Source organism: Pleurodeles waltl, chromosome 7 (genome assembly GCF_031143425.1).
Source record: "Pleurodeles waltl isolate 20211129_DDA chromosome 7, aPleWal1.hap1.20221129, whole genome shotgun sequence".
In the NCBI taxonomy this organism is placed as follows: domain Eukaryota; kingdom Metazoa; phylum Chordata; class Amphibia; order Caudata; family Salamandridae; genus Pleurodeles; species Pleurodeles waltl.
In genome coordinates, this window is record NC_090446.1 from 577941636 (window position 1) to 577954410 (window position 12775).

A 12775-nucleotide genomic window follows, 5' to 3' on the forward strand; every position below is an offset into this window, starting at 1 on the left:
CCGAGAGTGTCATCGGAGTCCAGCTAGGACCTCCAAAGGACAAGTTACCAACCCAGGAAGGACTGGCCTGTGATCGCGATACAGGGTGACAGGTAGTACAGTGGTAACTGGACTTTTGCCAGCACACACAGGACTTCAAAGGACGTTGACCGTGCAAACTGGGTCACCTTACTCTCTTTATGGACGGAGAAGCAGTCGCAGCATGACTCCAGTCGAGCAAATCTCATCCACAGCATCTTCAGGATCTTTCATCGTTTGCTTCAGAACCACTTCAATAGGAAAGTCCTGCAAAGAATGAAAGTGTCTGGAACTAACTGAAGATTGCTTCACCTGCTGAGGCAACTGCTTCTGAGGACCTTGCTGCCTCCCCGGCTGGCTCCCTACTGGAGTTGGTCCCTATTGGAGTTGGTCACCTAAGGTGATTTCAAGTGACTGCACTACAACTAGTCCAGACTTTTGGGTGAAAATGTCTTGAATTTGCCAATGCTTGTTCACCAATGAGTGAAATGCTTTGATTTACTTTAACTTGTAAATGCTATACCTCCGGAATCCTATGGTGGAACTTTTTCATTGTCGTGTCTGAATACATACCAATACAGTCTATTTTCATAAATTGGTGTTTGATTTCTTTGGTGTCTTTTCAATTTTGTCTTCAATTGTTTATTGCTGTTAAAATGCTTTACACTTGTTCCTTTGTGTAAGCCTTGCTGCTCAGAGCCACAGCTATCCAGGGTTGAGGTGAAGGTTTGACAAACAAAACCTAAGAGTCCTAAAGGGGCTGGCAAGTGTATTACATGGTGAGGTCACAAAACAACACCATATAATGCAATCCATTTCCTTGCACAAACAAACAGAGGATTGTTTTAAAAGAGGCTCAAGTTATAAGCAACCTGTGGTAGTGGTTATCAATAGAAATACTCAGTTGCTCTTTCAACATACTCAAATATATAAAGTGAATTTTCTTCATTAAATATTTGCTTTGCATGTCAGAAAATTGTTGCGCACAATCATGGGACTTAATTACCTTAAATGCTGCACATAAATGTTTTAAGGAAACAATCCTTGAAGTAGTAGGATAATTTGTATGGATCTTGGGCCAAATACATTTAATGCAGACTCACTTGTCTAAAATAAGCTGTTGTGAAGTTCCCCCCCTCAATGGCCATATCTCCCAGCATACGTTTTTGATTGGCCTTCTTAAGGATGTTCTCTTCCACAGTCCTCTCACTGATGAGCCTGGAGATATTGATAAAGAAGAATAATTAAGCAGAAACCATGATCCATGTTTAACTTACTATGTAACTGTAAAAGCTGAACACATTACACAACCAACAAGATGCAGCATTTTAATATGTGGATAATGAAGTAGTCTTTGTGTTTAAGAGATGTGAGAAAGAAATAGCTTTGTGAGTTAAGGGGGAGGTAATATAAATGAGATGTAAAAATAAATACATGTATAACTTATAAGTATTACAGATGAAAATGAAGGATGGATAGATGTTGCCAAAATGTAAATGGAAGGATTTGCCTATGCATATATAAGGTCTACGTGTGCTAGGTTGCTTTATGTAAAAGCGTAGGAGCAAGTCAACAAATTAAGGTCAGCATTGCCATCAGATATGTCATGTCTCTGGTATGGCTGATACTGTGCCAACACTTATCAGCCACACTTTTGAGATAGAATATGAATTTGGCTTGAATACGTGGAGGGGGTTCAAGCTGACAGAGTGGAACCAGACAATTCACAGACAACAATATTACTAGTTTGAACAAGAAAATTGCAGCACAACTGCTTTTGTGTGTGTAAGGAAATGCCTCCTTGGCATGGTTACCCCCTCACTTTTTGCTTTTGCTGATGCTAAGTTATAACTTGAAAGTGTGCTGGGACCCTGCTAACCAGGCCCCAACACCAGTGTTCTTTCCCTAAACTGTACCTTTGTCTCCACAATTGGCACACACCTGGCACCCAGGTAAGTCCCTTGTAATTGGTACCCCTGGTACCAAGGGCCCTGATCCCAGGGAAGGTCTCTAAGGGCTGCAGCATGTCTTATGCCACCCTAGAGACACTTCACTCAGCACATACACATTGCTACAAAGCTTGTGTGTGCTGGTGGGGAAAAAATGACTAAGTCGACATGGCACACCCCTCAGAGTGCCATGCCCACCTCACACTGCCTGTGGCCTAGTTAAGTCACCCCTCTAGCAGGCCTTACAGCCCTAAGGCAGGGTGCACTATACCACAGGTGAGGGCATAGGTGCATGAGCACTATGCCCCTACAGTGTAAGCAAAACCTTAGACATTGGAAGTGCAGGGTAGCCATAAGAGTATATGGTCTGGGAGTTTGTCAGATACGAACTCCACAGTTCCATAATGGCTACACTGAAACCTGGGTGCCTTTGTCATTCTGTGGCCAGGAACAAAGCCTGTACTGGGTGGAGGTGCTTCTCACCTCCCCCTGCAGGAACTGTAACACCTGGCGGTGAGCCTCAAAGGCTCACCCCTTTTGTTACAGTGTCCCAGGGCATCCCAGCTAGTGGAGATGCCCGCCCCTCCGGCCACTGCACCCACTTTTGGCGGCAAGGCTGGAGGAGATAATGAGAAAAACAAGGATGAGTCACCCACCAGTCAGGCCAGCCCCTACGGTGTCCTGAGCTGAGGTGACCCCTGCCTTTAGAAATCCTCCATCTTGAGTTTGGAGGATTCCCCCAATAGGATTAGGGATGTGCCCCCCCCTCCCCACAGGGAGGAGGCACAAAGAGGGTGTAGCCACCCTCAAGGACAGTAACCATTGGCTACTGCCCTCCCAGACCTAAACACACCCCTAAATTCAGTATTTAGGGGCACCCCAGATCCCAGGAAATCAGATTCCTGCAACCTGAAGACACAAGAAGGACTGCTGACCTACAAGCGGCAGAGAAGGAGGAAGACAACTGCTTTGGCCCCATCCCTACCGGCCTGTCTCCAACTTCGAAAACCTGCAACCAGCTACGCATCCGACAGGGACCAGCGACCTCTGAAGCCTCAGAGGAATGCCCTGGACTAAAGGACCAAGAAACTCCTGTGAACAGCGGCCCTGTTCAAAACCAGCTACTTCTTTGCAACAAAGAAGCAACTTTCAAAGACTGCACGTTTCCCGCCGGAAGCGTGAGACTTCATACTCTGCACCCGACGTCCCCAGCTCGAGATCCAGAGAACAAACACCACAGGGTGGACTTCCTGGCGACTGCCCGCCCGTGAGTAACCAAAGACGACCCCCCACAGCAACGCCTGCAGAGAGAATCCAGAGGCTCCCCCTTACCGCGACTGCCTGTAACAAGGGACCCGACGCCTGGAACCAACACTGCACCGCACCCCCCAGGACCTGAAGGAACCGAACCTCAGTGCAGGAGTGACCCCCAGGCGACCCTCTGCCTAGCCCAGGTGGTGGCTGCCCTGAGAAGGGCTCCCCTGTGCCTGCCTGCAACACTAGAGTGGCCCCCGGGCCCCTCCATTGTTTCCTACCTGAAACCAGACGCCTGCTTTGCACACTGCACCCGGCCAACCCTGTGCTGCTGAGGATGTGTTTTGTGTGCCTACTTGTGTCCCCCCACCAGTGCTCTACAAAATCCCCCTGGTCTGCCCCCCCCCCCCGAGGACGCAGGTACTTACCTGCTGGCAGACTGGAACAGGAGCACCACTGTTCTCCATAGGGGCCTGTGTGTTTTGGGCACCTCTTTGATCTCTGCACCTGACCGGCCCTGAGCTGCTGGTGTGGTAACTTTGGGGTTGCCTTGAGCCCCCAACGGTGAGCTGCCTATGCCCCAGAACCGAGACTTGTAAGTGTTTTACTTACCTCCTAATCTAACCTTTACTTAACTCCCCCAGGAACTGTTGATTTTTGCACAGTGTCCACTTTGAAAACAGCTTATTGACATTTTTACAAAGACTGTTTATGATATTGCTTTTTTTCAAACTTCCTAAAGTATCTAAGTGATGTATCTTACATTTAAAGTGTTTAATGTAAATCTTGAACCTGTGGTTCTTAAAATAAACTAAGAAAAGATATTTTTCAATATAAAAAACTATTGGCCTGGAGTAAGTCTGAGTGTGTGTTCCTCATTTATTGCCTGTGTGTGTACAACAAATGCTTAACATTACCCTCTGATAAGCCTACTGCTCGACCACACTACCACAAAATAGAGCATTAGAATGATCTACTTTTGCCACTATCTTCCCTCTAAGGGGAACCCTTGGACTCTGGGCACACTTTCTTACTTTGAAATAGTATATACAGAGCCAACTTCCTACACCACCTGTCTGTGGATGCAGGAGTTGGTCAACTATGAGACGAAGACGGTCAGCAATGCAGCACTGGAGCAGATGACTAGTTCCTGGGTGATCCAGTCGATGTCCCACGCCGGATGAAGGCTTGCAGTCAGTCTTTGGAGTGGAAAAACCACCAACAAGCCTTGGCAAAGGCAAATGTCGCGGTTGGGTGCAAAAGTGGAGCTGATGGGGACGGTGATGGACAGGGGAGTGGGTACTCTCCTTTCCAATGTCCAGTTTCGCACCAGAGCAGGGACTGGAGGTCTCGGAACCAGTGCAGACTGGTATATGCACGGAGGCCACCAAATGTACCCTTCAAAGCATACTAGTGGCTTGGGGAGGCTACCTCTCCCAAGCCATGTAACACCTATTTCCAAAGAGAGGGTGTTGCCCTTCTCTGCCAATGGAAATCCTTTGTTCTGCCCCCCCTGGGCTTGAGCTGTTTAAGCAGCAGGAGGGCAGAAACAGGTCTGTAGTATGGCAGCAGTGTGGGCTGCCCGGAAAACCCCAGAAAAGCATGTAGGAGCAATGCTGGGGATCCTCTACGAAGCCCCTAGAGTGCATGGAATCATACAACCAATACTAGCAACAGTATTGGGGTATTGTAGGAAAGTAACCTCTTTCCTTGCATGGTTACCCCTATTTTCGGCCTGTTTAATTGTGTTCACTGGGATCCTGCTAACCAGGACCCCAGTGACTATGCTCACTCCCTTCTAAATTGGTAACTGTACCATTTTCTTCCCACAACTGGCATACTGGTCCCTCATGCAAGTCCCTAGTTTATGGTACCTAGGTACCCAGGGCATTGGGTTAACAGGGGATCTCTTTAGGTTGTACCAGTTATTCTGCCACCCATAGGGAGCCCATTGAAAGGGCTCTGCAGGCCTGCCATTGCAGTCTGCATGAAACAGGTGCATGAACCGGTTGTCATTACAGATCATTGCACCAGGTTGCTTTAAGTCACCCCTATATGGCAGGCTCTCTCAGCCCAGAGGGCAGGGTGCAAGTACCACTGTGTGAGGGCATCCCTTCATGGGTTAAGGGACGCCCCCCCAGTCCTTGTTCTGGCGCAAAACTGGACAATGGAAAGGGGAGTGACCACTCCACCGTCCATTACCACCCCAGAGGTGGTGCTCAGAGCTCGTCTGGAGGGTCCCTGGGTTCTGCCAGCTTGTTTCCAAGGTTGGCAGGAACTCAGGGAGCATCAGAGTGGCCAGGCCAGGAAGGTGACCCCTCCTGATAGGTGCTTTTCTGGTTAGGTGACCAATCCCCCTTTCAGGCATATTTAGTGTCTCTCTCTTGGGTGGGTCCTCAAGACTCTGCTTGCAAGACTTCAGCAGGATTCCTCTGCAACCTCCACTTCTGGTTACTGGAACGGTGACTGGACCTGGTCTCTGGCAGCACCACTTTCACACTAACCGCGAGTTTCCCTTTGCCAAGGCTTGTTGGTGGAATTCCTGCACCGATGCCAGTCTGCAATCTTCACTCCAGAGTGGGACATCTTCTGCATCCATCAGGAACTCTTCTATGGTTCCAGGGCTGCAGTGCTTTTCCGTCGACCAACTCCTGCAAGTACAGCTGGGTGGGTATAGCTCCTACTCCTCCTGGACTCCACTGTGACTTTTGGACTTGGTCCCCTCTTTCCACAGGCCTTCTTCTCTAGTAATCCACCGCTGGTTTCTTGCAGTCATGTCTGGGTGTTTTGTTTTCTTCTTTTTTCATTTTCTATGCCTATTTCTAATCACTAGTGTATATATTTAGTGTATAACTTACCTCCTACTGGAGGGTTGCCCTGCTAATATTTTGTGGTATTGTGTTTGAAAAATAAAGTACCTTTATATTTGTGCATCTGAATGTTTTCTTTCACATGTCTAAGTGCTGTGTCACTACAGTGGCACTGCATGAGCTTTGCATGCCTCCTAGATAAGCCTTGGCTGCTCATCCACAGCTACCTCTAGAGAGCCTGGCTTCTAGACACTGCCTACACTTCTAAGGAGGGGATACCTGGAATAAGGTGTAGTACCTTAGGTACCCATCATATACCAGGCCAGCTTCCTACAAGTATGATTCCGACATGTATGATACCAAACATAGCCAGGTTCGGAGTTATCATTAAGTAGCTGGACATAGGTAATGACCTATGACCAGAATGCGTAAAATGGCATCCCGCACTCACAATGTCCATGAAAATGGAGCAGGAGGTTGTGGGGGCGCCTCTGCTGATTCAGGGGTGCCCTCACACACAGGTACCTGCACCCTGCTCTCTGGGCTAGGAGGGCATACCATAGAGGTGACTTACAGTGACCTGAAGTGAAAGGGTGCATGCACCTTTTTATGCAGGCTACAATGGAAGGCCTGCAGACATTTTACATGGGCTCCCATGGGTGGCATATTACATGCTGCAGCCCTTGGGGAACCCCTGGTGCCCTAATGCCCTGGGTACCTGTGTACCATATACTAGGGACTTATAAAGGGACATCAGTATGCCAAATATGCAGTGTGTGTGGTCCAAGCAACCAAGTTAAAAGGGAGAGCGCACAGTCACCGGGGTCCTGGATAGCAGTGCACACAGTCAAAACATACTGACAACATGCAATAAAAAGGGGGTAATCATGCCAAAAATAGCATGCTTTCCTACAAATTGTGTTTAGGATGTAGTTCACTTTGATCCCGCTAACTAGGACCCCAGTGTCTGTGCACTGCCCTCTAAATTTGGTTGCTGGAGAACATTTACACCCACAATTGGCATACTGGTGCACCTATGTAAGCCCATAGTATATGGTACTTAGGTACCCAGAGCATTGGTACACCAGGGGTCCCACCTGGGCTGCAGCATGTATTGTGCCACCTGTGAAATGCCATGCAAACTGTGTCTGCAGGCCTGCTATTGGTTTGAGGTATCAAACGTGTCAGAATCCTTCCCCAATACTGTTGCAAGTATTGGAAGTAGGATTCCATGCACCCTTGGGGCTCCTTAGAGGACCCTCAGCATTGCTACCACCGGTTTTACAGGGTTTTCGGCAGGCCAGCTGCTCCCACCCCTCAGACAGGTTTCGGCACTACTGCTGCTGCTTAATCTGATCAAGCCCAGGAAGGCAGAACAAAGGATTTTCTTTGGGAGAGTGCGTAACACCAACTCTCTTTGGAAATAGGTGTGACTGGCTTGGGTGGGGTAGCCTTCACAAGCCAATGGTTTGCTTTGAAGGCCACATTTGGTGCCCTCTGTGCATAAACTAGTCCACACCGGTTCAGGGACAACCCCCAAGTCCCTTCTCTGGCACGAAACTGGACAACAGACAGCATCACCACCCCAGGGGTGGTGCCAAGGGCTCCTCCAGAGGATCCCTGGTTTCTGCCATCTTGATTCCAAGCTTGACAGGGAACTCTGGGAGCATCTGAGTGGCCAGGCAGGTGACGTCAGAGGCATCCTCCAATAGGTAGTTACCTGGTTAGGTAACCAAGCCATCGCTTTGGGCTGTATAGGGTCTTCCTCTGGGGTGGTTTGCAAGATTCCATCAGGACTCCTCTGCAACCTCTGGTTCGACTTCAGGCCTCCGGAACCCCGACTGGGCCCTCCAGGAACCTACAAGCTGGAGATACACAAGGAAGACTCTTCAGCAACATTGTATCCAGAATTCTTGCCAGCTTTGCAGCACTTCCCTGGCCGTGCATCCTGAGACTGCGCTTCTTCAGCCTGCACAAGAAGGAATGTTCCTTTTGGTGAAGGCATTACTACCCTGCATCCGAAGGTACCTGATTGCATCGACGAACAGCTCTGTGGATTTCCCCTCCTCCTAGTGGCGTGGATCCTACATCATCAGTGGTGGTCTGGAGAGTTCCCCTTGGTCCTCTCTAATAGCTGTCGAAATTTGGTGGTACTTTCCACTCCATGCAAGACAGCACCCCTGTGCACCGCATCCTTTGCAGCTGCCAAGGCTTGTTTGCTTCACCTCCAAGGGGAACGTCAGCCAAAGTGTATCTCCATCCCCCAGCATTCCCTCCTGCAACTCCTGGGCCTCTACATGGTCCTCTGGCGACATGGGAGCAACAACAGGTTTTTGTTCTAGGCCTCATGAGAGCAGAAGTTTCTCACCCTAGGGGTGACTTGCATACACTGCATGTAGTGTAAAGGGACATGGCACACAGGCTGTGTGCCATATCGTGTTTTCACCTTTGTCTCCACCAAAACATTAAATCTGCAACGGCAGTCTATCATGTGCTTGGAGAAGGGTCCCCTATGGTGGCACAATTTGTGCTGCAGCCCTTAGGGACCCTCTTTAGCACCTCAGGCTGTAAGAACCAGGGATAACATTTACTAGGGACTCACAGAAGGTGCTGAAGGATTTGCCAATTGGGGAAACAAATTTTCAGTTTAGGGGAAGAGAGCTTGCACTGGTGACATGGATAGCAGGAACCCAGTGCACTTTCAGTTTAAATCAATTTAGATTCGGGGTGTAGGAAAATGGTCCCCCCCCCCACACACACAGACACTTTTTGCCTGATATTAATGTTGACTTGACTGAGAATGTGCTGGGACACTGCTAACGATGCCCCAGCACCAGTGTTCTTTCAATAAAAATGTACCATTGTTTCACAAATGGCGCACCCCTGGCACATAGATAAGTCCCTTGTAAAAGGTACCAGTGGTACGATGGGCCCTGTGACCAGGGAAGGTCCTTAAGGACTGCAGTATGTGTTGTGCCACCCTAAGGGACCCCACACCTAACACATGCACACTGCCATTGCAGAATGTGTGTGTTGGTGGGGAGAAAGGCAAAGTCAGAATGGCATGCCCCTCAGGGTGCCATGCACACAAAACACTGCCTGTGGCATAAGTAAGATACCCCTCTAGCAGGCCTTACAGCCCCAAGGCAGGGTGCACTATGCCAAAGGTGAGGGCATAGCTGCATGAGCAATATGCCCCTACAGTGTCCAAGTCTATTCTTAGACATTGTAAGTACAGTGTGGCCATAAGAGCATATGGACTGGGAGTTTGTCAAACACGAACTCCATAGTTCCATAATGGCTATACTGAAATCTGGGAAGTTTGGTCCGGGAACACCGCATGCTTTTTGGGCCGCTATTGCCATACTCTCTGTGATACGGTGGCGCAAGTGCTGCCCCCCAGTTCCGAAAGCGGCCCGGAACATTCTCTCCCAAACCATGACAGATGGGAGAGACGCAGCCAAGTTCATGATCCATTGTGGACTGGATACGACCGACTCACTCGGCAGATCGGTTGCATCGACAGACGGCGTGCTTTGTTGAGGACATCTGGCTTTTCGGAGGATGTCCAGCAATTGTTGATGGACATGCCCTTTGATGGCACTAGTCTCTTTTGAGACAAGGCGGACTCAGCGCTCGACCGCTTTAAAGATTCCCGTGCTACGGCCCGGTCCTTTGGCCTCGCAGCCTCTCCTCACCTCCCTCAGTCCACCTCTCGCTCCTTTCGTGGCTACGTAAGGGGCACCCAACCACGTCCATTTCCACCGGGCCACCGAGCCACTCATGCTTCACAGCGCTGCTCGGACGCGGGATCCACTGAGCTCGTGGATCAGGAAGTCAGCGGGCCGCCCAGTCCACTCCTGCCCCCTCCTCTCCCTCAAAACCTTCCTAGTCCGTTAGGCCATCCGGGACCAGTTGGAGGCAGAATTCGCCATCATCTGCCCCACTGGGAATCCATTACCATGGACAGGTGGGTTCTACAGATCGTCTGAAGGGGCTACTAACCCCCCCCCCCCCCCCTCGAGACTTCTTCTCCACCATGCCACCATCATTCGCTCATCTGTCGGAGGATCATTTTGCACTTCTCCCTGAGGAAGCCAAGCCATAGAGAGGGTCCCTGTGCCAGAAGTAGGTCGTGGTTGCTATGCTGCTATTTTCAGTTCACCGTGCACCCCTTTGGCCTTACCAGTGCACCTCAGGTGTTCATGAAATTGTTGGTAATGGTTGCAGCTCATCTGCGCAGGTTAGGGGTCCCAGTCTTCCCCTACCTCGATGACTGGCTGTTGAAGGCAGACATGCCCTAGAAAGTCGTCTCCTGCCTCCAGACTACAGCGAACCTCCTACATTTGCTGGGGTTCACTATCAACGTGCCGAAGTCACACCTGACTCCCTCTCAGATGCTCCCTTCCATCGGAGCTGTTTTAGATACAGCGCTGTTTTGGGCTTATCCTTCCGAAAAGCTAGTCCAGGATATTCAAGCTATGAGACCGATGTTTCAGCCTCTATCCTGGATTTCAGTGAGAATAACTCAGAGGCTGCTGCGCCTCATGGCCTCCTGCATCCTGCTAGTCCAACATGCCAGATGGCATCTGCGGGCTCTCCAGTGGGCGCAGCATCAGAGGAATCTTTCCGACATGGTCCAGATCTCAGATGGAACTGCGAAAGACCTGCAGAGGTGGTTGTTGAATCCAGATTGGGTCAATGGCAGATAGCTCTCCCTTCCCCAACCAGATCTCACAGTAGTGACATATGCATCACTCCTGGGATTGGGCGGCCACATGGGAGAGGTGGAGATCAGAGGCCTCTGGCGGAATCGGGGCTCCACATCAACCTTTCGGAGGTCTGGGCAATCCGACTTGCATTGAAAGCATTCCTTCCCTTTCTCAAAGGGAAAGTGGTGCAGGTGTTCACCGAAAACACCACCGCCATGTGGTATTGCAACAAGCAGGGTGGAGTTGGGTCGTGGACCCTTTGTCAAGAGGCTCTTTGCTTCTGGACATGGCTGGAACGCAAGGGCATTTCCATGGTTGTTCAACATCTGGCAGGCTCTCTAAACGCCAGAGCAGATGAACTCAGCTGTCAATGTGTAGTCGATCAAAGCCCAGGGACTGTGAGAGTGCTCAATCACTCCCAACTCAGTACACAGGTGTGTCTGACCAGGGGTTAAAGAAAAGAGCTTAGCAAACTGCTGGAGGACTTGCCTGCAGTCAGCCTGCTGTTGGCTAGAAAGGGTCTCTGAATAGATCACTCCATCTACTGAGCCATCTTTAGGGTCAGTGGAGAGGAGATCAGGGAGAGGTTCACTCTCAGCTTCCTGGTCCTCATCTGTAACCATTAACATGTTTACATCTGCCCTATCATGAAAGAGTTTGAGGCGGTTCACATGGATCACCCTCTTGGGGGTCCTGCTAGTGCCTAGGTCAACCAGATAGGTGACCTGACTCTTTCTCTCTAGCACTGGGTAAGGGCCACTCCATCTGTCCTGAAGTGCCCTGGGAGCCACAGGCTCCAGAACCCAGACTTTCTGCCCTGGCTGAAACTCAACAATAGCAGCCTTTTGGTCATACCACATCTTCTGGAGCTGTTGGCTGGCCTCAAGGGTTTCGTTTGCCTTTTCCATCTACTATGCCATCCTGGAACGTAGGCCTAGTACATAGTCCACAACATCTTGTTTAGGCTCATGGAGAGGTCTCTCCCAGCCTTCTTCTACAAGAGCTAGTGGTCCCTTAACAGGATGGCCAAACAGACGTTCAAAGGGGGAAAAACCTACTTCCTTCTGAGGCACCTCTCTGTAGGCGAAAAGCAGGCATGGCAAGAGGACATCCCATCTCCTTTTGAGTTTTTCAGGGAAGCCCATGATCATGCCCTTCAATGTCTTGTTGAATAGCTATCAACAAGACCATTGGCTTGTGGATGGTATGGTGTGCCGAATGTTTAAGTCACCCCACACTCATTCCATGTATGTTTTAGGTAAGCTGACATGAAGTTGGTACCTCTGTCAGAAACCACCTCCTTAGGAAATCCCACTCTGGTAAAAATACCAATGAGTGCTTTGGCTACTGCAGGGGCAGTAGTGGACCTAAGGGGAATTGCTTCAGGGTACCTAGTAGCGTGATCCACTACTACTAGGACATACTGGTTCCATGATGCTGTGGGAGGTTCAAGTGGGCCCACTATATCCACTTCCACTCTTTCAAAGGGGACTCCCACCACTGGAAGTGGAATGAGGGGGGCCTTTGGATGGCCACCTTTCTTACCACTGGCTTGACAGGTGACACAGGAGGTGCACAACTCCTTTACCTTCTGGGACATATTGGGCCAATAGAAATGGTTGAATAACCTCTCCCATGTCTTCGTTTGTCCCAAATGCCCAGCAAGGGGAATGTCATGGGCAAAGGTCAGAATGAACTCCCTAAACTCCTGAGGCACTACCACTCTCCTAATGGCACCAGGTTTGGGATCTCTTGCCTCAGTGTAAAGGAGTCCATCTTCACAATAGACCATGTGTGTTTCTTGCTCAGCTGCTTGCTATCTTAGGCCTTCAAGAGAGGGACACGTTTCTTGCCCCTTACACAGCTGTTCTCTTGAGGGTCCCCCTGGGCCCAAGAGCTCACCCTGGTAAGGTCCCAGCTCCATGGACTCAGTTCCCTTAGGGGATAGAACATCTTCCTGGTTGAAGCTGGTTCCCCAGTCTTCTTTCCTTTTCTCTTGGAAGGTTGGGCCATTATTCCAGACTCCAACACT

At 49.9% G+C, this 12775-nt stretch overlaps 1 protein-coding gene across 1 annotated transcript in view; it reads right to left on the reverse strand.

Annotated features, from left to right (window-relative positions):
• Positions 1-12775, reverse strand: part of SRCAP (Snf2 related CREBBP activator protein) — a 1275580-nt gene that overhangs the window by 181883 nt on the left and 1080922 nt on the right. The window contains exon 30 of the mRNA XM_069201690.1: positions 1122-1236. Coding sequence (XP_069057791.1) covers positions 1122-1236 — 115 coding nt within the window. The remainder of the gene's footprint in view (positions 1-1121; positions 1237-12775) is intronic.